The following is a 25,742-nucleotide window of genomic DNA, read 5'->3' on the forward strand; positions in this document are numbered from 1 at the left end:
AGAATAGGCTCAAATTTCCCGGGATTCCTTCTGCCCCTGCCTCCCAAGCTCTGGACCACAGCTGAGAATCATCACCCAGCTTACTCGTCATCTTGACAGAGATGTGGGTTCCTAGGTGCAAAGACCTGTCCGAACTCAGAAAAGTTGTACTTGAGTTGTAGAGAGATCCAGGAGAAGTGTGTATAATCCCAACACGTGAAGGGTTTAGGCAAAGGGATCGCAAGTTAGAAGTCAGCCTGTTAAGTGTAAGAAAACAGTCTTTAAAAAAAGGGGGGGGTCATATATTTATATGTAAATTTTGCCTAAGAAACTTAAGCTAAATACTAAATACTGGAAAATACATGATACCAATCGTATGAACCCAAGCTGATGTCTGCATTTACTTTGTAAGATAAATAAGAATAAGCTAGGGCTGGAGGTCTAAATCACTGGTTTAAGAGAACTGGCTTCCAGAGATTTCTAGCACCAGCATAGCCACTTGCAACCACCTGTGACTTCAGTCCCAGGGAATCTGACACCCTCTTCTGGACTCCTCCAACACCAGGCACACACCTGGCTCACAGACACACCTGTAGACAAAACAATCATACATACAAAAAAATTAATAATATAAACTAGAAAGACTGGCACATGGTTCAGCGGGTGAAGGTGCTTGGCCACCAAGCCTGCTGCCTTAGTGGTTTCAGCTCTAGGCCCCACACGACAGAATAGACTTCCTACAAACTATCCTCACCTCCACAGGCATGTTCGAGTACATGTACACACACAGACACACATAAATAAGTCAATAAAAGTTACAGAAAACATAGTAATTTTTTAATTTGAATGTATGTATATGTGTACCTGTATGATTTGATTCTATATGCATCATACGTGTGCAAGATTCCAAGCCCCTTGGAATTGGAATTATAAGCACTTATGAGCAAAGATGTGGATTCTGAGAACCAAATGGGTTTTCTGAAAGAACAATAAGTACTTTTATACACTGAGCCATCTCTCTAGCCCCAATACAGTAAAATTTTAGTAGGCTAATGCAGATGTTGGATGTGCATGTTTCAACTTAGATATATATGCAAATATTTTACATCCTTGTAATGGTTCCAAAGTCCTAATCCACTATGACCACTTGGGTATAACACCCTCTCCCAAAACAGGGTTTTGCTATATACAGCACAGGCTAGCCTGGAACTCACTAACCTCCTGCAACCTCCCTCATGGGTACCACCACCTCCTGCTCATGGCCTCCTCTTGATCTTCACATTGCCACAAAGCCCCAGCTAAGACCACCCCTTACTCTTCAAATCTAAAGCATATTCCCAACAGTTCGCACTGCCTTTGAATGGCCCTCTGCAAATACTCCCCTGCGCTACTGCTCTATGCTTCTGCTCACCTGAGACTCTGAGTGCCTGTATGCATCTAGCAACACTCTGATCAGCATCTACACACAACACACATTAGCTAACTCTCTTCCCCATTTTCCAGGTACCAAGAATAGAAATTCCAAAAACAGAATGACTCTGTTTTGCTCATCTTGTTTTCCCAGCACTTCTCAATCAGTCTGGCATGTTATGGACAATCAATAAATCTTTGCTAAGTAAATGAGTTAATGAATGAGCAGGACATATAAAGGCATGGCTTTACAAGAATGCAATTTGGCAAAGCGAACAAGGGCCTTAGCTGTATTGATCTCCCAAAATTACATAACCATAGAGATATTTATCTCAATATTCCTGAAATTAAAATAACAAAATTAGAAATCTAAATCGATGTTTCATTATAAAGAAAAGTCTGTTTCTGGAGCTGGGGCCTTTATATCCCCAGGATAGGCATGGCCCACCAAACCTGAGGTTTTGGGCATATGGCTTTTAAAATAAGCTGCTTCACAAAACTCAGTAAGTATCCAGGGATGACTTTAAATCCTGATACTACATCTCTATCTCCCAAGGGCTAAGATCCCTGTACAAGTCACCTGATCCATCTCTCATCATATTTCAGCTCACTCTAACTTTCAGGGGGCACTAGGCAAGACTAAACAACAGATCTGTATCTCCGGCCTTTTCACAATTGAATCTAGATACAGGGCCTCCTCATTTTCCCACAGCTAACCTTGATCTCACGATCCTCCTGCTCCAGCCTCCTGAAACATCTGGAAATACATGGCTGAGCCATCACATACAGCTTCACTGACAAAATCCTATTTCTTTATATTATAAAATATGTGTCAATTTGTGTTTATTAAAGTCTCTGTCCTAGGTCTGCAATCACAAAGACAAAAAATAAATGTTCCTTTTTCTGTGTTGCTTTTGTTTTCAAAAGGTCTCAGGCAGTACTCAAACTAGTAATGTTGGCAAGGTAATGAACCTCTTCCTCATCATCCAGCCTCTACCTCCCCAAGTGCCACCACACCCAAACATTTCTTCAGGTGTGGTGCACAATCATACATGCAGGCAAATACCTGTATACATAAAATAAATTCTAAAAATGAAGTTTACCCTGATGCTTGGTGAGACTAAGGACAGACCCTATGCTTGCCATCTTGTCCTCTCCCAGCAGGCAGTCCTCAGTCCTGCACAGTCTCAGGCAGAGACTTAGGAGAATGACATAAAATCAGCAAACAGAGGACAGGGATACAGTTCCGTGAATGGGTCCCTACTTAGCATCCATGAGGCCCTGACGGTCATAAAATAATTGACTAAAATCAACAAACAGTGGTGGTGTGTACACAGCAGGCACAGTGACCCACAGTCTTGATGTGGTTTGAAAAGCACCAGCTGACATGAGCCAAGACCTGTGAAAGCCACTCTCTGACCAACCAAAGCTCCCCACTGTGTAGGTTAGGACTGTTGGACAAGTGAGCTCTGGCTCCATGCTGAGACTGTGCAGAAACTGAAGGGACTGCATGCTAGTCTAGCCCAGCCCCTCAGAGGTGATGCTAGATCAGCAGTAGAGGCCTGCCTTGCAGACAGGAAGACCTCATCAACCTCCTAGTACTATCAAAAAAATAAAAGGTTTTACAAATGAAAATACAAACTACTTTACTGTCATGGTCTATTTTCTGCTGTCCTACTTGGGAAGTAATGATGTACAGCTGTTGATTGGGCCAAGGATCTGCGATCAGGCTAAACTGGATTAAAAATACAATGCCCCACTCACAAGCAGAGGGACCTTCCCACTCAAATGAGAGTAACCCGAAAAACTGCACGACCAAAGTAAGCTCACTTCTTTCTCACCAGCATGCAACTGGTCAGGGGCAAGTCCACCAAGAGAAGACACTCTGACCTCCCCAAATACAACTGGGGAAGTCGGGATTAAATACTTTCAAGATACTCAGATGCTACAAACTACCTTTGAAACTCTTCGTAGTAATACCTGTAATTATAACCAAAACAGGTGGGAGTCAAAGCCAACTGAGTCCCAACAAAAGAATGTGCTCCATCCAGTCAACACCACGAGGCCAACTGGACTATCATGTTAAAGCACCCCCTTTCGTTCTGCCTGTAAACAAACAGCATGTGGAGCAGAATGTGGTAACTTCCCTAGTGATACAGAAGTCACACTAATCTACCTGTGTGTGTTTCCTCTCGACAGAGTTAAAAACAAGGCAAGGCCCTGAACGCATGAACTAAAGACAAGAATGGTGCTGCTGGCACACCCAGAACACCTGCCCACAGGACAAAGGCCCAGGATCTGCCCACGTCACTGGGGAGCAGGAGAGAAAACTATTTGTTCCTGGAGACAGCAGCATTCTGTTCCAACAAACTTCAACGTGACACTCCTACAACCAGAATAGCACATAAACAGTTTGTAGAACAAGTTTTAAAATTGTTATTACATTTACTTATTTACTGTGTTGGGCATGTATGTGAGGTCATAGGACAACTCATGAGAGGTGGTTCTCTCCTTCACCATGCAGGGCGTGGCAGCAAGCACTTTTTCCTGATAAGCCATCTTACTGGCCCATAAACAAATTTTTCAGATCAAAATGTTAAAGAAATATGAGTGTAATGTATTTGTTACCATAATGTCATCTGGGCAAAATTCTATTCTCTAGAGCAGCAGTTCTCAACCTTCCTAATGCTGAGACCCTTTTATACAGTTCCTCATGTTGTGGTGACCCCCAACCATTGAATTATTTTTGTTCACCCCCAAAGTGGTCACAACACACAGATTGAGAACCGCTGCTCTAGAGCATTCCCACTTCCATTAAATCTAAAGTAAGATATGGCTAATAAATGTTTTCATGAAAGATCATGTTACCTAAGGGAACAATAACAAGGACAAAATAAAAGTGCCAGTTGCATATGCCTTTGATTCCAGCACTATTCTAAACATCATCTGTTGGTGACAAAAAGCCTTGGAAGTTGAGGACCAAAGTTACTCAGTACTGAACCATTTCCTGTTTTACTTTACATGTTATTTTCCCACCTACATTAGAGAGGTGGCTATCACTACCCTCAGGAATCTCCATATACGTGACAAGAAAAAGAGTTAGAGGGCTGGAGACATAGTTCAGTGGTAGAGTTATTGCCTGCCACGCATCCAAGTACAATCCTCACATCATAAAAAGCAACAACAAAATATAAATATATCCTACTGGCGGGCTGAAGGACAGCTCAGAGGTTAGAGCACTTGCTACTTGGATATCCCTCCAGGAACCAAGGTCAAGTTCAGGCATCCATCTGGGCACCCAGAACTCTAGCCCCAATGGCTCCAACACCATCTTCTAGCCTCCAAAAACACCAACCCACACGTGGCAGACACCCACACACAAAAGTGAGAAACAAACAAACAAACAAAAAAAACAAATGAAGGCTAAACCACAAATGTACTCAGCATTTCTGTATAGCCCTGGCTGTCCTGGAACTCACTCTGTAGACCAGGCTGGCCTCGAACTCAGAAATCCGCCTGCCTCTTCCTCCCAGAGTGCTGGGATTACAGGTGTGTGCCACCACCTCCCTGCTGTACTCAGCATTTTTAAGGCAGCAACTCCACATACAGAATTTACCCATGTAAAGCAGGTCAATGTGTTTGCATAGCAATGACCAAAGCACTGAGGTGGCTGAGCAGGACTGCTGTGAGTTCAAAGCCAACCTAAGATGAGAAGGGACGTCTCTATAAAAATATGCAGGCATACAATAGTGTCGGAGCCAGGCTGAGAGGCCCACGCTGGAGACACAGAACTCTAGACATAGAACATAGAAGCACAGACAGAAAGAGCACACACAAGCCTGAGCCAGGTGAGCCGCAGACACTGCCACGAAGAACAGTATCACAAAGGCAGTCCAAAAATGCCAAAGCCATATAAAGGTGGGTAGACAGAAGGGCAAACACACACACACACAAACACACACACAAACAAACACACACACACACACACACACACACACACTCACCTTCAAGTTCATTACAACATTGTGTTGTTTTTTTGAGACAGCATCTCACTAAGTTGCTTAGGCAGGCCCTGAAATCACCATCCACCTGCCTCAGACTAGTAAGTAACTGGGATTACAAACCTGTAACATCTAGCCCCATATTATAACACTTTAATATCAAATTTATGGACATTTATGGTATTTGTACAATTAAAAAGTTAATTTTTAAAAATCAGAATAGATGATGAAATTATCAGAGTCCATAAAAAAGCTCACAAACAGCAACACACAGAGGAGACAGGGAACCTCACAGAATCAGTGACAGAGCTTTTTCACACATGTGCATAAAATCCAGTTGCAAGAATACCCCACAAAGCCAGGCGGTGGTGGCGCATGCCTGTAATCCCAGCACTCTGGGAGGCAGAGGCAGGCAGATTTCTGAGTTCAAGGCCAGCCTGGTCTACAGAGTGGGTTCCAGGACAGCCAGGGCTATACAGAGAAACCCTGTCTCAGAAAAAGAAAAAAAAGAATACCCCACAAAACATATTAAGTGATTTAAATTTAAAGATCATTACTTTCCATATACTTTCCATATTTGCTTGCATTCATGCTTATCTGCACACCAGAGGTGTGCCTGGTGCTCTAAGAGGCCAGCAGAGAATGTCAGGTTCCCTGGAACTGAAGGTTCAGATTGTTGTGAGCTGCCATGTGGGTGCTGGGAATAGAACCCAGGTCCTCTAGAAGAGCAGGCAGTGCTCTTAACTGCTGAGCCATCTGTCCACCCCTAAAGGTTTTATTTTAATTCACTTGGTAAAAACTCAAGTGGTAGCAGAGTAGACTGCTGCCTCCTGCCACTGACCTCTGCTCCTCCAATCTCCAGCCAATCAGGTTTCTACTTTGGGGGAGTGATATTTCTTTATTCACTTATTTATTTTTCTTTTGAGACTGGATTTCTCTGTGTAGCCCTAGCTGTCCAGGAACTATGTAGACCAGACTGGCCTTGAACCCAAAGAGATCCTCCTGACTCTGCCAGGAATTAAAGGCATAGAACACTGTGTGGGGCTCTTTTTTTTTTAACTATTATTTTTATTTGTCTATGTTTGTGGGCAGGAGTGTATGTGGGCTAGCATAAACATGTCACATTGTGAAATTGTCAGAGGACAAATCGCAGGAATTAGTTCTCTTCTGTAGGGATTAGGGCAGGGGGCTGCACTCAAGTTGTGAGGCCTAACAACAACCAGCTTTACTTGCTGAGCTATTTTGTCGGTCCCTGTAAATTCTTTAACATACACAAAACAACTGATATATTGTTAACATTTGCTAATTACAAAAACTTCTCCCAGCTGTGGTGGCACATGCCTTTAATCCCAGCACTCTGAAGGCACAGGCAGGTGGACCTCTATGAGTTTGAATTTAGCCTGGCTTACAGAGTCCAGAACAACCAAGGCTACAAAGAGAAATCCTGTCTCCAAAAAAAAAAAAAAAAAAAAACTTAGAAATATAAAACAAAAAGCTTTTCTCAGTTTACTCCTCTGTAAATTAGTAACCAGAGAAACAGCCTCCATTTAACAGGATTACCCTGAATAAAACTGAGGCCTGCGTGTACCATGAATCCCACAGCTCCGGCTACACCATCCTTTGGAGGAGGCTTGGCACTTGCCTCTCACTCTTCCTACTCTCTACGAGGCCTTGACAATGTGTAAAGATTACTCCCAGCACTGAGGAGGCAGAGGCAGGTGGATCTCTGAGTTCGAGGCCAGCCTAGTCTACATAGGGAGTTCCAGGACAGCCAGGGCTACACAGAGAAACCTTGTCTCGAAAAAAACATAATAATAATAATAATAACAACAACAACAATAATAGCAGCAGCAGGGGCGGCGGCAGCAGCATATAAGCACATCTGCAGAGCGCATAAGCACATCTGCAGAGCAGATGCTGGCAGTCAGGTTACCCCTTACTTCTGTATACTCACAGGGATGCCCCAGACCTGCATTCCGTCACTGTAGCCGATCATAACCAGCAGAGGAGGCTCATTTCCAGTGCTATGCAGTTCATGAAATTCTAGATTCCGTGATGTGTCTGCATTAGGATTAACAAAGAAGCAAAATAAAAAGACAGTATAAACCAAGAGAACCACTATTTATGTTTAGCACGGCACTTGGAGGATGACGGGTGGCTCAGTGGGAGAGAACAGCTGCTCTTCCCGAGCTGGGTTCTCAGCACCGACCTCAGCCAAGCTGTAACTGCACCCCGGGCACCCACAGCCTCTGAAGTCTGGGACAATGCGCACACACTGACATACCTACACACAGCATGTTTTTTTAATTTTTTAAAAAGGTAGAGGCCAAAACAGTGTCTCTGGCCTTCAAGTCAAGCAGGTAAGGAGGCTGAAGCAGGAAGATCACATAGAAATTTCTAAACCATCCTGGGCTACATAGCAAATTCTAAGCCAAACTAGCTATGCAGTGACCCTTTGTTTTAAGTTTTATAGGACTAGAGATTGAACCTCACCTATGCTAGGCAAATGTGTTATTGTTCAACTGTATCCCCAGCCTGCTTTTTCCTTTTTGGGTATGAAAAAGATACCCAAATTGCATAGGCTAGCTTTGCTAAGGTGCATAGATCAATTCATTATTTGTAAATAGCCAAAAGATGGAAACAATACCAACATTCACCAGAGGAATAATAGTCAGACCATGGTATATAGTTAAGATGGAATTCCATCAAAGAAAAATAATGAATTACTACAGACTACACTATACAGAGGACTCACATACACTAGGCAAAGACGCTAGACAAAAGACAAGAGTAATGAAAGTCTTCAGAACATCCAGGTTAACAGCATTGTGTTTTGGTTTTTGGGTTTTGGCATTCAGTTGGGGGGAGGGGTGTTTCTCTGTATAGCCCTGGATGTCCTGTAGGTCCCTATGTAAATCAGGCTGGCCTAGAACTCAGAGATCCTTCTGCTTCTCCAGAAGGCTGGGATTCAAGGTGTGTACCACTACTCTTGGTTAACACTGTACTTTTTTTAAAACACTGAATTTTCTGCTTGTTTTCCTGTTCTTTTGAGACAGAATCAAGTCTAATTCAGGCTGACCTGAAACTTGCTGTGTAGATGAAAACATCCTTTGTCTCAGGTTACTTTCCTGTTGGTCTGATAAATTCTGTGACAACAGGAGAAAGGGCTTTAGTTCCCAGTTCAGTGTATAGTGGATCAAGGCAGAAGGAAGATCAAGTAGTTGCTCACATCTGATCTTGGCAGGAATCAGAGAGGGAAGACCAAGTCCAGCTGCTCACTACCTTCTCCAGGAGCATTATGAAAGGAATGACCTGCCTAAAATTAACTAACCAAGAGAATCTTCAGTGGCATGCCCAGAGGACCATTTACGAAGGGGAGGGGGTGATTCCCCATTCTGTCCAGTTGACAGTTAACACCATCCCCAGCCCAGTGTTGGCTAACAGTGGATGCTCTGCTCTCACTGCTAACAATCAAACTAAAAGCCAAGTTGAAGGAGATAATGGCCGAATTCTTCCCTCTCAGTAACTCCTTTTAAACAAAGAAATGCGAGCTAGGCCTAGTGAGGCAGTCCTGCAGTGCCACCATTCTGAAAATTAGGAAATTCAAAGCCACCTTGGGGTCTGTATTCAGGTCCCAGGTCAAAGTATGTTACTTTGGATCTGCCTTCATTGAGGGGAGGCACCTGTGAGGTGGTTAGGCAGGAAAAGGGCACTAGCTGCCAAGCCTAAAGACCTGGGTTTGACCAACAAGGTGGAAGTCGTTTCTGTGACCTCCACACTGGAGAGAGTTGCATACAACTCTGAAAGGCGTAATCAATCCACTTGTGTAGCTTGTGATGTCTTTAGACCGTTTTAGTCTCTGTTCTGATCACTTGAACATTTTCTACTTTATGAATGGAGAAATAAATCCAACTGTAACATTTAATTGTATCTCTTATTAATATTAAAAAAAGTGAAAACGACAAAAATATTAGGAAAGAATACAGTAGACCATCATAACAAAGAGAAATTAAAATTACAGTGTCCTTCCAAAAACTCAGATCAGGACCATAACTCAGTGGCAGAGGACCTGCCTAGCTTGCTTGAGATTCTGAGTGCAAAGACCAGGACTGAAAAAGGTGCAAAGAAAAAGAAGGCAGAAAACATTTATAGTTATACTGGCCTGGAGCCTGCACTGCTTTCCTAACTCTATGTATTTAGCTGTCGTGGGGAACGGTATGGTGTGTGGGGTGGGGGTGGGGGGTGTCAGAGAAAATTGTCTTGACAATTCAGTCTTACCATGTGGGTTCCAAGGATAAAATTCAGGTTGTCAGTTTTGGCCTCTCGATAACAATTGTTTTTTATTAAAAATAAAAACCAGGCAGGGCAAGGACAGAAGGCTGACTCAGCGATTAGGAGCAGTGACTGCTCTACCAGAGGACCTGGGTTCACTTCCCACATGGCAACTCACAACCTTTTATAACTCCCAACCCAGGGAATCCGATGCTCTCTTCAGGTCACTTGGCCTTGCACGCTAGTGCTCAGGGACAGAGATTCAGGCAAATACTCATACACGTAAAATATAAATAAAATCTTTTATAAAAAGTGAAAAGGAAGACAATCCAAAATCCTCACACAGGACCCGCACAGACATTTCTCTAAAGACATCCATTAGACACCTCTGTTGATGTAGACAGCTCAGCACCAAACCTGTGGCTGAATGTCTGTGAGTGCATGTCACCGTGCGTGTCATGGCTTTGCAGCTTGAGGTGTTAAGGCAAATTTAGAACAATTCAGTAGAATTTCATGGGTGGATTCGTTCTTAAAATAGAGAACATTGTTTTCTTCCACTGGGAGGAGACAGTGCACTGACCCCTGCAAGGCAGCCCTGAGAGCCACAGCACTACCCTCCCTCTACAGACCCCAAGAGTTACTTGAACTCCAGCCCTGCAGTGCCATAGGGGTCAGTGCACAGGAAGCTAATGTGCCATTTAAAATAAATAAATAAAACAGTACATGTGGAATGTACTGAAATCAGAGGAGCTGGGTGTACAAGGTAGTTACAAACCAGACTGTACCTCTCTTGTTTAATGAGCTGGAGATTCCATCACCAACATCAAGAAAATACCCTTGTGTGTTGCCATTAGAAACCTATTATACTAGTCAGGCACTATAGCATAGTGGTTCCTTCAAGAATTAACAATGAAATCACCACATGGATTCCAGCAATTTCCCTTCTAGGTATAAGGCAAACAGAAGCAGTCTTGAGACAGACACCATAGTCACATAATTACAAGCTGGGTGGAGCCTTGAGGAACAAGCCTATACCACTAGCTGCTCTGGAGGCTGAGGAAGGTTAAAGGCCAGCCTGGAATACAATGTGAGTTATAGCCAAAGGACAATGTAGTGAGTCCTTTTCTCAAAATGACAAGTCAGTCCAAGACTGAAGATGTACCTCAGTTGTTAAATGCTTGGCTGGCACACAGAGGTCTAACATCCATTCCTTGCACCCCAAAAAGGGGCCATGGAGGCAGAAGAATCAAAAGTTCAAGGTCATCAACTACTTTTCTACAGTTTCAGGATAGCCTGGGCCACATCTGTCTCAAAAAAGTTTGTCCACTTGGAACACATATTTAATCCCTGTACTAGAGAGGTACAGTTAGGTGAAACTCTGTGACTTACTGGCCAGACTGGACTACATACTGAGTCCCAAACCAATCAGCAAATTTGGGAAGTAGAGGCATGAGGATCGGAAAAGCAAAACCAGGTTTCACCATATGAGATCCTGCCTCAAAAAGTTAAGAAGTGAAAGGAAAGCTGGGGCTAGGTAGCTCAGTGGTAGTCTACCACACAGCAATCACTATCCTGCTCTTGGCTCACTGGCCAACATTTTTAAAAAATGACGTGTAAAACTCAGGCTTCTGAGGAGGCTGGGAAAAGAGACTTGTTTGTTTGGGGCCAGGAGTCTAAGGTTCTCCTGAACAACCCCAGTTTACAATATAAAAAATGGATCGTGGCATGCTCACAATGGGATATTAGTCCACCTTTCAAAAGAAACAAAAACATTCTGACTTATGTTCCATTGTGGGTGAACTGTGAACATGAAACCATTTCTATAAGATGCCTACATCAGTCATAAAGAAAGTAGAAGGGCTGCAGAGATGGTTCAGGGTCTCATAGGATGGGCTGCTCTTAGAGAATAGAGGTCTTATTCCCAGCATCTATTTGGTGGATCCCCCATCTTAGAAGGGATCACACTCCCTCTTCTAGATTCCATGTTGCACAGACATACATGAAGGCAAAACACCCATCCACACAAAATAACTTTCCTTAAAGAAGAAAATAGGATGGTAGTTTGAAGAACTGGGCATGGGAGGGTTCAGAACACACTTTAAGAAATCTAGTTTACTCCCAAGATGATCTACAGACTGATGATCAAAGATTGCAAAGGTTACATACTATAGAATGTTTGGTTTCCAGACGGATCTTACTATGTGCCCCAGACCCACCTCCTGCCTCAGCCTTGTGAGCCCTGAGATTACAAGCATGTGCTACCATTCCCAACCAAAGATGAATATATTTAGTATGAGCAAAACAGCCTGACTAAACTTGAGGTTCCCTTTCTAAAATCAGGCCAGGCCCCAAAGAGCATTTAATACACACATCCCAGAAAAGTCAGTCATACCATTCAGATCTGCATTCTCAAATCTGACCCAGACTATCTTCTCCTTTTCTTCTGTTAGGGGAGTCCCACTGTAAGCCTGTAGATTAAACAAAAATGCTTTCATTAAAATACAATACAGCTCTAATACCACAGAAGTTCAAAGCAAAAGATGGCACCAACTCAACCAATTTCACCCCTCTCTGTCCCTCCCAGCTGGTGACAGGCACATTTTGAAATGTCATTATTCCCAAAGAATGTCTGCCCTGGAATATTATCAGTCAAAGACAAGTTTTTAACCTCCACAGAATCACAGATGCCTAAATACAGTGATCATAATAAGGCACACATAACCATCTCTACCCATCAATAAGGCTTACAGAGTAACCAAACTCTACCCAGCACCTACACTTCTCAAGAATAGGGCTTTTTTAGTCAGCTCTCTGGCTTCCACACCCAAAGTATCAGTTAATTCTTGCAAGCCTGCAAGAATCAGGACGATAAGCATTCATGGTTAAAGAGTGGCGTCAATACCCTTCAGTGTACAAAGGAACTCATCTCTCCACATAAAACACATTTCCATTTTAAGACTTTCAGGAGGGCTGGAGATACAGCTCAGTTGGTGCTTATCTATCTTCCACGAAGCCCTGGGCTTGACTCCTAGTGCTACATAAAACAAGGGTTGGAAGTGAAGAGACAGGAGGAGCAAAGACATTCAAGACCATTCTGGGCTGCATAGAAACTCAGCCTCAAAACAAACACACACACAAATAATTAAGATCATAGAGGAGCACTGGTCTAAGCTACAAAATCCAAAACTACAAATGAGGCTGAGCGGGAAGATGCCAACCCAGGCAACCTAAAACTCCATCTCAAAAGGGGCAGGGGGGCAGCAGAGGGGGTTAGGTACGTAACTCAGTAGAAAACTTACCAGAGATGAACAAGACCCAAGGTTGGATCCCCCAGTACAAGAAAATAAATTGCGTGTCTGTGCACATGTGTGGTGTTTATCTTCCTCAGGAGCCACCTTATTTGTTTCTAGAGACAGGGCCTCTCACTAAGCTGGTGCTCACCAGTTAGGGAAGGCTGGACCATCAAACCCTTGATATCCTCAGACTTCACTTCCCCATTCTGGGCCTAAGGTGCCTAAGGCCACCAAGCCTGCCATCATGCCTGTCCTCTCAACGTGGGTCTTGGGGCCAAACTCGGGGCTCTCAGGCTTGCATGACAAGCACTTCACCAAATGAGCTCTCTCCCCAGGGAATTTGGTTTGGAGCTTAGACTGAAACAAACTTGAAAGCCTCCTGCCTCAGTCTCCCAGTGATGGGATTCCAGGCACAGCTGTGGTTGACATCTTGACACGCCTGGGAAAAGGGAACCTCAGCTGAGCAACTGCCCTAAGAGACTGCCCTGTGAGCATGTCTGTGAAGCATTTTCTTGATTGCTAATAGATGTAAGGGGGTCCGGCCCACTGTGAGCAGGTGGGACTGGACTGTGTAAGAAAGGTACCTGACTGGAAGCCTGGAGCAAACCAGTGAGCAGCCTTCCTCCACAGCTTCTGCCTCCAATTTCCTGCCCTGGCTTCCCTTGATGATAGATTTCAACCTGTTAAGTCAAATAAACCTCTTCCTCCCCAAGTTGCTTTTGGTCAGTGTTGCACCACAGCAACAGAAAGCACACTAGGACACCAGGTTTTAGCTGAGGGGAGGGGTGTGGCTCAGGAAGAGAACGATTTCTGCATGTAAGACCTAGTGTAAGGCCTAGCACCGAGACACTAGAACTAAGCAAGGGTGTAGTGACTCACGGCTGTTGTTCTAGGACTCTGGAGAACTGAGAGTTCAGACCTACTCTGGGACACACAGCGACATCCAGGCCTGGTGGTCAAATAAAGTAAAAAGAGGCCAGGGACATAGATCATTGGATAAACGAACCTGCAGCAGACACTTGACAGTCTGAGTCAAGGCTATTGCTCACTGACATTTGGCTGGCATTTCATTTTACACTGAAATATGAAAAATTTTATACACACAGAAGTAAACGTTTAACACATCTAAGTTTTGCATTTAAAATAAGTATTCCTAACAAATTAGCAAATCGAAGAACACAGCAAAGGGTTCCTCCTAGTAAGCAACACTATCAGTTCAACACAACTCTGTGGATGGTGACAATGGAGCTAGTATCTAGTAACACACTCGCCCTCTGTACAGGGGCATCTGCAGATGCACAGGACTTTCTAGACTCTGCCTTTACCCCCAGTACTCTGGAATGGAGGCAGGTGGATTTCTGTGAATTTGAGGCCAAGCTGGTCTACAGATGAAACCCTTTCTCAAAATAATAAATTTAAAAATCTCACACACAAAAAACTAATTATAGTGTTCAAGGGACAGTAAGATTGTCCATCTGGATCCTTGGGACACACTGCCGGAAGGAGACAAAAGAACCTCCTGAGAGTTATCCTCTGACCTCCCTGCTTGCCAAAACATACACACACAATAAATACATGTAAAAGAAAATGTGATGCTTGGAGCCATAACCAAGCCTCTGGGAGGCTAAGGGGGAAGGGCTGAGAATTTGAAGCCAGGCTGGACGACAAAGACCCCATGTCAGAAACGGAAGAGAGAAAAATGGACGGGGAGGGAGAAGAAGGAAAAGGGGAAATGAAGCAGAAGTGGGGGGAGAGTGGGAGAGAGAGGAGAGAGCTCTCCTGATTGGGCTCATCTGATTGCGGCAGCCACTTAAATAAAAACCATGAACCTGCATCTCTGGCTTTGGATCCTCAGTCTCCTGAGGCTCCCTCAGGACTGAGGGAGAAACAACTTAATATCTGTTTCAATTTATTTTATTCTCTATGTATATAGCTTCCTTTAAACCTCACACAAGCCCACAGTGAATACAATGAGCTGTTGTACAAACAAGGACAGTGAGTTGGAAGAAGGGTGCAAATTTGCCCAGAGCTAGTAACACATCCACCTGAGACTGAAAGCCAGCCCACAACAGAGCTCTGCTCTTAAATCACTAAAACGCTATGTGCCTGAAACCATACTATCCCTATTCCCTACCCAAATTCACCAAGACTGCAAATTCATCAAGGCTGCATTACCTCCTTCAGTTCAAACAGCATCCCATTCATTAGACCTGGTTGTCTGCTTGTTTAACTATACAGCCCAGTTAGCCTTGAACTCTGATCAGATCATCATACCAGAGCCTCCCCAAATTCAAGAACTAAAGGCATGTGACCCACACCCAGCCTCCGGGCTCAGATAAACAGATTTTCTTCCTTCAGTGTTACAATGGTATAACCAAGCACTTTAGTTTTTTTGTTTGTTTGTTTGTTTGGGGTTTTTTGTTGTTTTTTTGTTTTGTTAGGTTTGGTTTGGTTTGGGTTGGGTTTTTTTTTTTCCCAAGACAGGGTTTCTCTGTGTAGTCCTGGCTGTCTGGGAACTCATTCTGTAGACCAGGCTGGCCTCGAACTCAGAAATCTGCCTGCCTCTGCCTCCCAAGTGCTGGGATTACAGGCATACACCACCATGCCCGACTACGAGGCACTTTATACTTTTACTACAGTGCTTCTATTTAGCCATGTATCTTAGCTAGGTATTGATTATATAGAAACCTGTGTTGATGAACAAAGGTTTACTGAAGGATAAACCATGCTGGTTCCTTTATACAGAGTACTGAGTAGCTAGAAAAGAAAACTTAGCCTTAGGGCTGGAGAGATGGCTCAGCAGTTAAGACTGCTCTTCCAGAGGTCCTGGGTTCAAATCCCAGCAACCACATGGTGACTCAGAACTGTCTGTAATGGGATCCAATGCACTCTTCCAATGTGTCTAAAGACAGCTACAGTGTACTCATATACATAAAATAAACAAAAAAATAATCTTTAAAGAAGAAAATCCTTAGCTTTATAGGAAAGCACAGAAGTCTGAAGAACAAACTCTTCAACTCAGCTCAGGGCCTGGCCTGAAAGCCCAGGTGAGCACCATCTGGTCAAGTTTCACCTTCAGCATAGGCAGAGCACAGACAACATAGAATTTCTAGCTGGATGCTGTAATTGTTAGATCAGCGTCTCAGTTTCCCTTCACAGTGCTATAAACCAAATTTCTACAGCTAGCTTCTCAGCATCTCCTTCCTAACACATTATATTCAGAAAACCTAGAATGTTTGTCATTTTCTCCATCATTTAAGCTCCCTATTTTCTCTGTTCCTGTCCTACTCCAACCACTCCCGTAAGGAGAGAGTCCTCAAAGATTCTGATCACAGCATTTCCCCTCCAGCCAAAAACATAATAAACCTACCTCCTTGTTATACAGGGCTCTTGTCCACACCTGGATAATATTTGATAAATGCTGACAAATGTTTGATAAATGCTGTAGAAGCACCAAACAAAATGTAAAAGCAAATCTTGTTAAAATCCCTTTCTGTGAACTGAGCCTCAGGCCAGGGCTCAGCAGCACCACGGAACCCACTGCCCCTCAGCCTGGCCCGTGCAGGCTTCGGGCCCTCCACGGCCTCCCTGAGCAGCTGCCAGTCCCTCACTGCCACTAGCTATGCTTCTACAGTGTTTACAAAGTGCCTCCCTTCTCTCTGCATCCCCTCACCAACCAAATATTCCATGTGTGCTACATGGCAATAGTACTGATTTGTTGCTATTAATAATCTCTGGTTCAAGCAATTTGATTTATTAATCAAGTGCCTTGGGAAAGGGGAGCATTTTCCTCACATGCACCACAGACCTCAATGCTGGGGTTTGTTTTCATTCAAATTAACTAACTATAATAAACCAGTACCAACAGGCCTCACTTGAAGAATACATTTTGCAAACACAACTAAAACTCTAGACTTTGGACCTGTCTACATAGAACTGACATAAGGTGTCTCAAAAAAACCAAAAAAAAAAAAAAAAAAAAAAAAAAAATAAGAACTGGCATAAGGGTCCATGAAAGGTCCCCTCCAAGCAGCTCAGGTGCAGTCACTGTGGCACTGTGGCAGTCAGAGAAGACTGTCATCCACATGGAGAAAATAAGAAAGCTTGCCTCTGAGTCCCACCAGAACAGCACTTGCCCATCCATGTACCACAGCAAACACCTCCTACAATACAGGTGCCAGACTCTCACAGATCTCCTGCCAGACGGGGCTGGAAACGTCTAATGTTTAACAGGCAAGTCAAATAACACTTGAGCGAATTATATGTGGGGGTTACTACATACTGAATATACTACTACTACTGAATAGAGTATCATTGGAAAATGGCCTATCATGAGCACATTCCAAACCCCAGAATCTCTTACCTTACACAGGAAGAATATTTAGGAAATGGAAAGGGTTGTGGAGGTCACCCACTGGTGAAGCGTGTGACCAGTACTTACAAGGCAGTAGGTTTGATTCCTAGCACTGTCTGGAAAGTAAGCCACACCTCACACCCACAGCACAGCTCCTTGCTACTGACCCTCAGCATGCTGGAACAAGACTTCCAAAGCTACTTACTCTTAGTCAAGTGGAGGAACAAAACTCCAGTGCTTCCAGACCCAAACATGAAGCGTCCATTTCTGTGCTCACTCATGCTTACCTGTGGCACAACATCCTGCAGAAAAGTCACGACGCTTTCCATGTAGGACTGCTCCCTGGCAAGGGACAGACAAAAAACTGTCAGAAGAGAGAAACACGACCTACAAAGCCTAATAAATTCACTATTACAGTAAAACGACGGGGATGATGTAGAGACAATCATGTATTGGCTGGGAGGCAGAACCAAGAATAACTTCAACAGGAGAAAAAAAAAAAAAACCCAGGCCAGCTGTCATCTTGCAAGCCTGCTCACCCATCGTCTCCTCCGTGAATCTGCACACATTCTATCTATTGCAGTCTCCACATAAAGCACCTCTGCTAAAGTCTTAAATACAGAGAACTGTGGAGGACTGGGGCGGCAGACCCAACTAGGGCAGGGCTGGATGATCACACCCCTAGACAGAGAGAGTAAACTTGCTAATTCAGAATTTCCTGACCTCTCTTTAAATGGGCTATGAACCTTGTCCCTTACCTTGGTATAGCAAAGTGAATGCACTTTCCTATAGAAGCAGACATTAGAACAAGTATTCAAAACTCCGTCATCCTCCAGCAGCTAGGAGACGACTTACTATGCTTAGACCTGTCCAATCCCCAGAACCCACATTTAAAAAAGAGTTGGCAAGGAGGTGCAGGCACATGAGCCCAAACTAAAGGAGAGATGGGAGGCCCCTGGAGCTCACGTGTTAGCCCCTGCAGCCCACCCAGCTAGGTCCAGGAGAGTGTAAGCCTGTCTCAAAAAAGGAGGGCAGTACGAAAGGGCAGGGGGCACAGCATGAGCTGCAACCCCAGCACTTGGAAAGCTAACACACAAGGATCACGAGTTCCAGGCTAGCCTGGCCTATATTGTGAGCTCCAGGGTAGCCAGGACTATGTAGAGAGACCCTGTCTACATTAAAAAAAAAAAAAAAAAAAAAAGCAAACTTAAGATGGCAGAGCTCTCCCCTAGCATGTATGAGGCCTGAGCATGGCAGGAAGGAAGGAGGGAGGGAGGGAAGGAAGGAAGAAGGAAGGAAGGAAGAAGGAAGGAAGGAAGGAAGAAGGAAGGAAGGAAGGAAGGAAGGAAGGAAGGAAGGAAGAAGGGAGGGAGGGAGGGAGGGAGGGAGGGAGGGAGGGAGGGAGGGAGGGAGGAAGGGAAGGAAGGAGGAGGAGGGAATAATCATGTTGGGTTGGAAAGATGGCTCAGCGGTTAAGAGCACTAACTGTTCTTCCAGATGTCCTGAGTTCAAATCCCAGCAACCACATAGTGACTCCCAACCATCTGTAACGAGATCTGATGCCCTTTTCTAGAGTCTCTGAAGACAGCTACAGTGTACTCACATATATTATATAAGTAAATCTAAAAATAATAATACTGTTAAGGACATTAAATGATGATATTCTATTTTCCTTTTTGCAGTCCTAAGGATGGAACCAGAGCCTTACAGAGCTAGGAAAACAGACAACAGATTATCACAAAATAAAGTCCCCAGCTTTGAAGTTACTTGAAATAGTTAAGTATATGGATGAGTAAGGAGAGAAAAAATGACTTCTTCAAAATACTAAAAAATCCTGAAAGATGTAACTGTCACTGAAAAAACTAAGGCTTGGTATAATTCAATGGCTCATGCCTACAATCTCAGCCCCAAGGGAGGCTGACCATTAGTTTGCAGGCCAGTTTTGGCTACATAGTGAGATCCTGTTTCAAAGAACCAAATTAAAATAAAAAAATAGGGCTAGAGGGATAACTCAGAGGTTAAGAGCGCGGGCTACTTTTCTAGCACCCACACAGCAGATCTCAGCCTTCTGTAACTCCAACTTTAAGGCATCCTACACCCTCATACAGACATACACAGGCAAAGCACCAATGCATGTGGAATAAAAATAAATAAAAACTGTTTAAATGTCGGGCAGTTTTATTTATTTTAGAGTGTTTGGCCGGCTTCATCAAGTGTGTGTCCTGGGTTCCAATCCTATAACTGTATAAAGCAGGCATGAAAATGCACACTTGTTATTTCCACACTCAGAGACAGAAGCAGGGGGATCAGAAGTTCAGGAAGGCCAGCCTGAGCTATGTGGCTTTACCGCAGAAAAAAAAAAAAAAAAAAAAAGAATAAGAATTTTCCTAAACCCTTCAAAAACAAAACAAAATGCCTTAAGAGACCTACAAAAGTAGGCCAAGAAAAAACAAAATCAAAAAATCACTGAGCCACACACAAAAAAATCACTGAGCCAACTCTGCCAGACATTCTTCACCACCACGCTCCTCATCCTCTGCCACTGGCAGCTCCACTTCCTAACTCAGCGCCCTCTGCCCTGAATCAGGATCTTACCCCGTCCCTCGCCCTTCACCCGCTCCTTCCCTTCTGATACCCTCCCTTCCACCCACATTTCCAGCTTCTGTGTGGCCTCCTCAGGACACTCTTATCCATGCATTCCCTTCTGCCCTCTGCCAAGGCACTGACAGCATCCCTATCTATTTCCCCAAGCAGAATACAGGCTCCCCTAAGGAAAGTATCTCTCATATTTACCTTTTACATCAGGACCTGTGAACCAGTATAAGTGAGAAGTTGGTGTTCACACATTTTTCAAAAGAACACAGGATGCTGTACCCAAAATTATTTTTTCTAACCCTAAAAACATCTATGTAACAAAAATACTTACTATGGTGTAAACACCATATGGTAGGGTTGCCGAGAATACTAAATGAGAATATAAGACGTGGAAGACCCACTAACCAGAATCCACCCGGCCCCCATCCTGGCATTTCCCAACGACAAGTTAATCCCTCTCTGCTGTGTTTCCCTCACCTATAAAAGAAGATAAAAATAGCAGCCTAACTCACAGCTAATAACATGTTTAACTTGATGCCACAGCAAATATCACAAAGAACCTCAGCTCTACAGAATACAGAAGGGGAAAGGCAGCACTGTGGTATCACTGCGTACATAAGACGTTTTGTCTGCAAAGACTGTCTTTTGTAACATATAAATTCCAAAGGAAACAAATCTAAAATATATTCCCTCCATGCAGTACTTTTGAGGCGGCATCTTGCTACATAGCTCAGACTGGCCTGGAACTCTCTCTCTAGTTCAAGATGCCCTCAAATTCCCTATACAGCCCCCCAAGTACTAGAATTACAGGTCTGAGCCACTGTCCCTCGCTTGCTAAGAGAATTTCAAAACACACAAAATGGACTAGAGAGATGGCTCAGAGGTTAAGAGCACTGACTGCTCTTCTGAAGGTTCTGAGTTCAAATCCCAGCAACCACATGGTAGCTCACAACCATCCGTAATGAGATCTGACGCCTTCTTCTGATGTGTCGGAAGACAGCTAGAGTATACTTACATGTAATAAATAAATCTTTTAAAAACACACACACAAGATATGGCCTGCATTTGTAACCCCGGCACTATGAATGCAGAAGACAGATTCCTAGTGTAAGTCTGAAGATAGTGTGGACTATATACTATAACAATTAGAAACAGATGAACGTAATGATTCATGTCTTTAACCCTAGCATTCGGGAGGCAAAGGCAGGTGCCCCTGCTGCCAGCATGGCCTACAGAGCAAGTTCTAGAACAGTCAGGGCTATACAGTGAGACCCTATCTGGGAAGACACAAGATGGACAAATAACAAAACAAAACAAAACAAAACAAAACAAAACAAAACAAAAAGTCAGATGGAATAGCACATGCCTGTAATCCCAGCACCTGGGAGGCTAAACCAGGACTGCTTCTGGTTCAAGGTTAAGAGCACTGGGTCAGTGGTCAGCCAGGGCCACGCAGGAAAATGCCTTTCTCAAAAACAAAACAAAACAAAACAAAAACAAATAAACAAATAAAAACAAAACAAAAAACAACAACAACAACAACAAAACAGATGGCTCAGCAGTTAAAAGCATTGACTGCTCTTCCAAAAGTCCTGAGTTCAAATCATAGCAACCACGTGGTGGCTCACAACCATCTGTAATGAGATCTGATGCCCCTTTAACCCCGGGCCCAGCACTCTAGGAGGCAGAGGCAGGCGAATTTCTGAGTTCAAGGCCAGCCTGGTCTACAGAGTGAGTTCCAGGCCAGCCAGGGCTACACAGAGAAACCCTGTCTCAAAAAAACCAAATCCAAAAAAACCAAAAAACAAAAACAAAACAAAACAAAAAAACAGCTGGGCATGTCTTTAATCCCAGCAATTGAAGGTAGGGGTAGGTGAACCTCTGTGAGACCAGCCTGGTCAATATAGTGTGTTCCAGGCCAGCCAGGGCTACATAGAAAAGACATATCTCAAAAAAAAAAAAAAAAAAAAAAAAAAAAAAAAAAAAAAAGCACTTGTCTCAAAATCCCAAAGAACAAGTAGTTTGTTATTCCTTATGTTATTCCTTATGTTATTCTATTGTCTTTGCCGAAAAAGCACCTTTGAGTCCAAGTATCCAAATTCTAGCCTTTAAAGATAAACTCAAAATGTTAAACCTTTCAAAATGTTTAAATTATACTATGTTTTATTTACTTATCTACTTATTTCCTGGTGTGTGTGTGTCTGGGGGGCACAGGCCATGTCTATGGGCGTCAGAGGATGCTCCTATCACGTGGGAGCCAGGATCAAACTCAGATCTTCAGGCTTATGTTTTGCTGGCATTCTATTTCGTACTGATTACAATAATTTCAAGTATGTATTTCTTTAAACCTGTCATAGAATACATAAAATATAAACATGCCCTCTCTGTAACATTTATACTGAGATCTAGAAGAGATACTTTACAACACAGTTTAGTAATCATATATGTAAGTATGAATATAACTCGACACATATCAAAAATCTAACTTCATTTTATTTTGTATGTGTCTGGGTCTGTCTGTGGTGCTAGAGATGGAACCCAGGATTCGAATGTACTGGGACACTCAAACTATTTAGTGACTTATGCCCCCAACTCCTATTTCATTCTATTTCAAATACTGATCAAGACCCTCTAAACTAATTTAATGACCCACTAACTTATGGAACCGGAAGTTTTTAACATTGACTTTTGGATTCTACCTTTTTGGTGATGCTAGGAACCAAACTCAGTGCCTCCCACAAGTTACGCAGGTGCTCTAGCACTGAGATGCAACCCAAGCCCTCACACAGTCATCCCCAGGTATAGATGTGTGGCGAATGTGTCAGCTTAACCCTCCAGTTCTTCCTTTATGTGGCCTTGACAATGACATTCATTTCACCTGCATGGCTAAAAGTAAAAACTGTTTATAGAAGCAAGCACTATCCAACTGGATATTCTGGGAGTTTTGGAGGAGGGGCTGTTTGTTTTCAGACAGGTTTCTCTATGTAGTCCTAGATGTCCTGGAACTTGTTCTGTAGACCAAGCAGGCCTCAAAAACTCAAGAGATCTGCTTCTGCCTCTTCCTGAGTGCTGGGATTAAAGATAAGGTGCTACCACCACCCAGCTCAGATTTTCTGAGTAGCCATTGTTTTCTAGAATACTGTTTTCTTCAGCTTACGTGACGGCCTGAGGGCGAACCACGGCTCCACCTGCGCAACGACTGGGTCTCCTAGGAGAATCTGTAGCCATTGTTTCATTCATGAGACCTGTTTCAGAAAAGAAAAAATCCACTGTCAGTGTCTGAAGGAGAGTTTTATGACTATTCACTAAATATCCCTTTCCCAAACTATGACAGACTATAAATTTTCCCAGAAACTCACTATTTAGCACCAGCTGGCCTAGATCACCCAGAGATCCTTGCATGTTAGACTGACAGGTATGTACCACCACACGCAGGAAGTTTCTTTTCTTTTTTTTTTTAATTTTTTTTATTCAATATAATTTATTTACATTTCAAATGATTTCCCCTTTTCTAGCCCCCCCCACTCCCCGAAAGTCCCGTAAGCCCCCTTCTCTTCCCCTGTCCTCCCTCCCACCCCTTCCCAGTTCCCCGTTCAGGTTTTGCCGAATACTGTTTCACTGAGTCTTTCCAGAACCAGGGACCACACCTCCTTTCTTCTTGTATCTCATTTGATGTGTGGATTCTTTTCTTTTTTTAAGATAGGGTCTAACCCTGTAATTGAGGCTGGCCTTGAACTGCCTAACATCTGAAAGTCCTAACAGTTCATTCTTTTGCTGAATCTTCCTATAATTTAAAACTAGAAAGATAAGAGATGGAAAGATAAAAGATAAGAGAACTAAATGGGAACTATATAACACAGGATAACTTAGAAAAGCAAATCTAAAGCTCAGTGTGACAAAACATACCAGCAAACCCAGTACCCAGGAGGCAGAGGCAAGGGGGTGGCCATGAGTCCACGGGCAATGTAAACCTAAAATCTTAGTATTACTTCTATTTTAATAATAATAATTTTAAAAAGCTGGCCACAGGTGGTGATGCATATGCATGCCTAAGAGGTTAAGGCAGGAGGATCAAGAGTTCAAAGTCAACCTTGAGGGCACAGCCACGATGTAAAGGCCCAGGTGATAGCACTCTGGGAGGCAGAGGCAGGGGGATTTCTGAGTTCAAGGCCAGCCTGGTCTACAGAGTGAGTTCCAGGACAGCCAGGGCTATACAGAGAAACCCTGTCTCGAAGAAAGAAAAAAAAAAAAAAAAAGGCCCATGTGAGCCTAAGAACAAATACACATAACATGATACCACTCTGCCTTCAGATAAATCTACTAAGGACTAATGGGTAAAACTGCCTAGCCACATTTAAATAACATTTTAACCTCCAGCTATTGTAACATAATCACCAGCGTGTAAACAAATATGGAATATAAACTCGTATGGTATCAGGAGCCCCTGGCTTTTCCCACGGTCTATGTAAGTCCTGGTCCTTGACTATCTAATGAGCTTCAGCTTCTGAACCACAGAGGTGGTTTGGAGAGTATAGAGTCTACGCTATTAAGGTTAAAGGGGGACTGTCAACAGAGCTAAAGATGTTTTACAAGGCTCAGGAAAGCCCACAGCCTAAAAGCATCACTTTTAAAAGGGGGTCACTGTACCACTTCACATGAAAACTCCCAAACTGTTGATTCCACATTCCTATACAACCCAAACAGCCCATGCCCCAACTAGTCCAGCTACCCCTTTTCTAGGCAGTACCTTTCACCAGACCCCTCAGTACTCTAGTACCCGAACCAGTCTCCCCACCTCTGTCCTTCAAAGGCCTTGTCACCTGAGAACAGCTCCTCGAAAGCCCCAAGGGCCCCACTCTCCCCAAAGTCCCGGGAACAACACTCCACACTTCACCTCCAAAGCCCTACCACCACTACCCCCGGCCGCCCTCTGGCCTCTTGCCCAGCTCTCCTCCAGTTTCAGCAGCTTTCCCCGTCAACTGGGGTTGGTCAAGCCCTGTTTCCTCATGCCTCCTGTCCCTCTCCCTCTCCAAACCTCCCCTAAGCTAAGGACCCGCCAGCCTTCTCACCGGCCGCTCCGCCGGTAAACGCTGTTCTCCAGCTCCAGTCTCACTGTTTGGAGTCTCCCTCGTGATTGACGGCTACCACTTCCTACCACGCCTCGGCGGAACCACCGCATCAGCCAATCCCAGGAGCAAACTGGCCCCGGCGCGGCACCGCCCTTGGAGGTCAGCTTCGCCAACCAGCAAGTAGGAAAGAGGCGGACGCGCCTTCAGAATCCATCCAATCCGATGGGGCTGGAGGGAAAACACAACAGTATGGAAGTTCGGGTGAAGCGGGTGGGTCAGGTTCGGTTGTGAATGCACGCAGCAGGGAAGAAAAGGCAGGCGTGTCTACGAGCCTGGAAGAAGCACCTTGGTGAATATTCTGTTTTAAGAAAATGGTACATGCACCAAATACCTGCGGACCTCAGCTAGGAATCTCCAGTGAGGAGACCGAAGCCAGGTACACTGGTGTGTTTACATCGAATTCTCGCGACAGCTGATTCGAAGCTAAAAGCACGTGGACGTGGCAGCTGCCAATCACTTTTACCTGACCACTCAGGCTGCCCAAGCCCGCCCTCCGCCCCGCCCGCGGCACTCTGTTTACCTTCCGGGAGTCTAGGCTGCCAGTCTGTGTTCAGTCCAGCCGCTGAGTGCGTGTTGATCTGAATAAGGGGCCTGTAAGAAATTTTGTTGGGGTCTTTAATGGTTACTGTCGTAGGAATGGATGTTCGTGAACGTCTGGAGATGGAGAGGCTCCAGACTTTGAAGGGGGAACTTGTTGGACAATGCAGGG

The 25,742-nt window shown here is 44.0% G+C and overlaps 1 protein-coding gene across 4 annotated transcripts in view; it reads right to left on the reverse strand.

Annotated features, from left to right (window-relative positions):
• Positions 1 to 25,128, reverse strand: part of Bcas3 (BCAS3 microtubule associated cell migration factor) — a 485,645-nt gene extending 460,517 nt beyond the window's left edge. For 2 of the 4 annotated variants that reach the window (XM_052197918.1, XM_052197922.1), the window contains exons 1-5: positions 24,974 to 25,125; positions 23,062 to 23,149; positions 17,597 to 17,651; positions 12,055 to 12,130; positions 7,345 to 7,451 (exon numbers count right to left, since the gene is read on the reverse strand). In XM_052197918.1, coding sequence (XP_052053878.1) covers positions 7,345 to 7,451; positions 12,055 to 12,130; positions 17,597 to 17,651; positions 23,062 to 23,144 — 321 coding nt within the window. In that variant the 5' untranslated portion in view covers positions 23,145 to 23,149; positions 24,974 to 25,125. Of the gene's footprint in view, positions 1 to 7,344; positions 7,452 to 12,054; positions 12,131 to 17,596; positions 17,652 to 23,061; positions 23,150 to 24,973 lie in introns of all 4 variants that reach the window. The other 2 variants (XM_052197921.1, XM_052197919.1) reach the window with 2 other exon arrangements.
• Between the last annotated feature and the right edge of the window lie 614 nt (positions 25,129 to 25,742).

Source organism: Apodemus sylvaticus, chromosome 10 (assembly GCF_947179515.1).
Source record: "Apodemus sylvaticus chromosome 10, mApoSyl1.1, whole genome shotgun sequence".
NCBI lineage: Eukaryota > Metazoa > Chordata > Mammalia > Rodentia > Muridae > Apodemus > Apodemus sylvaticus.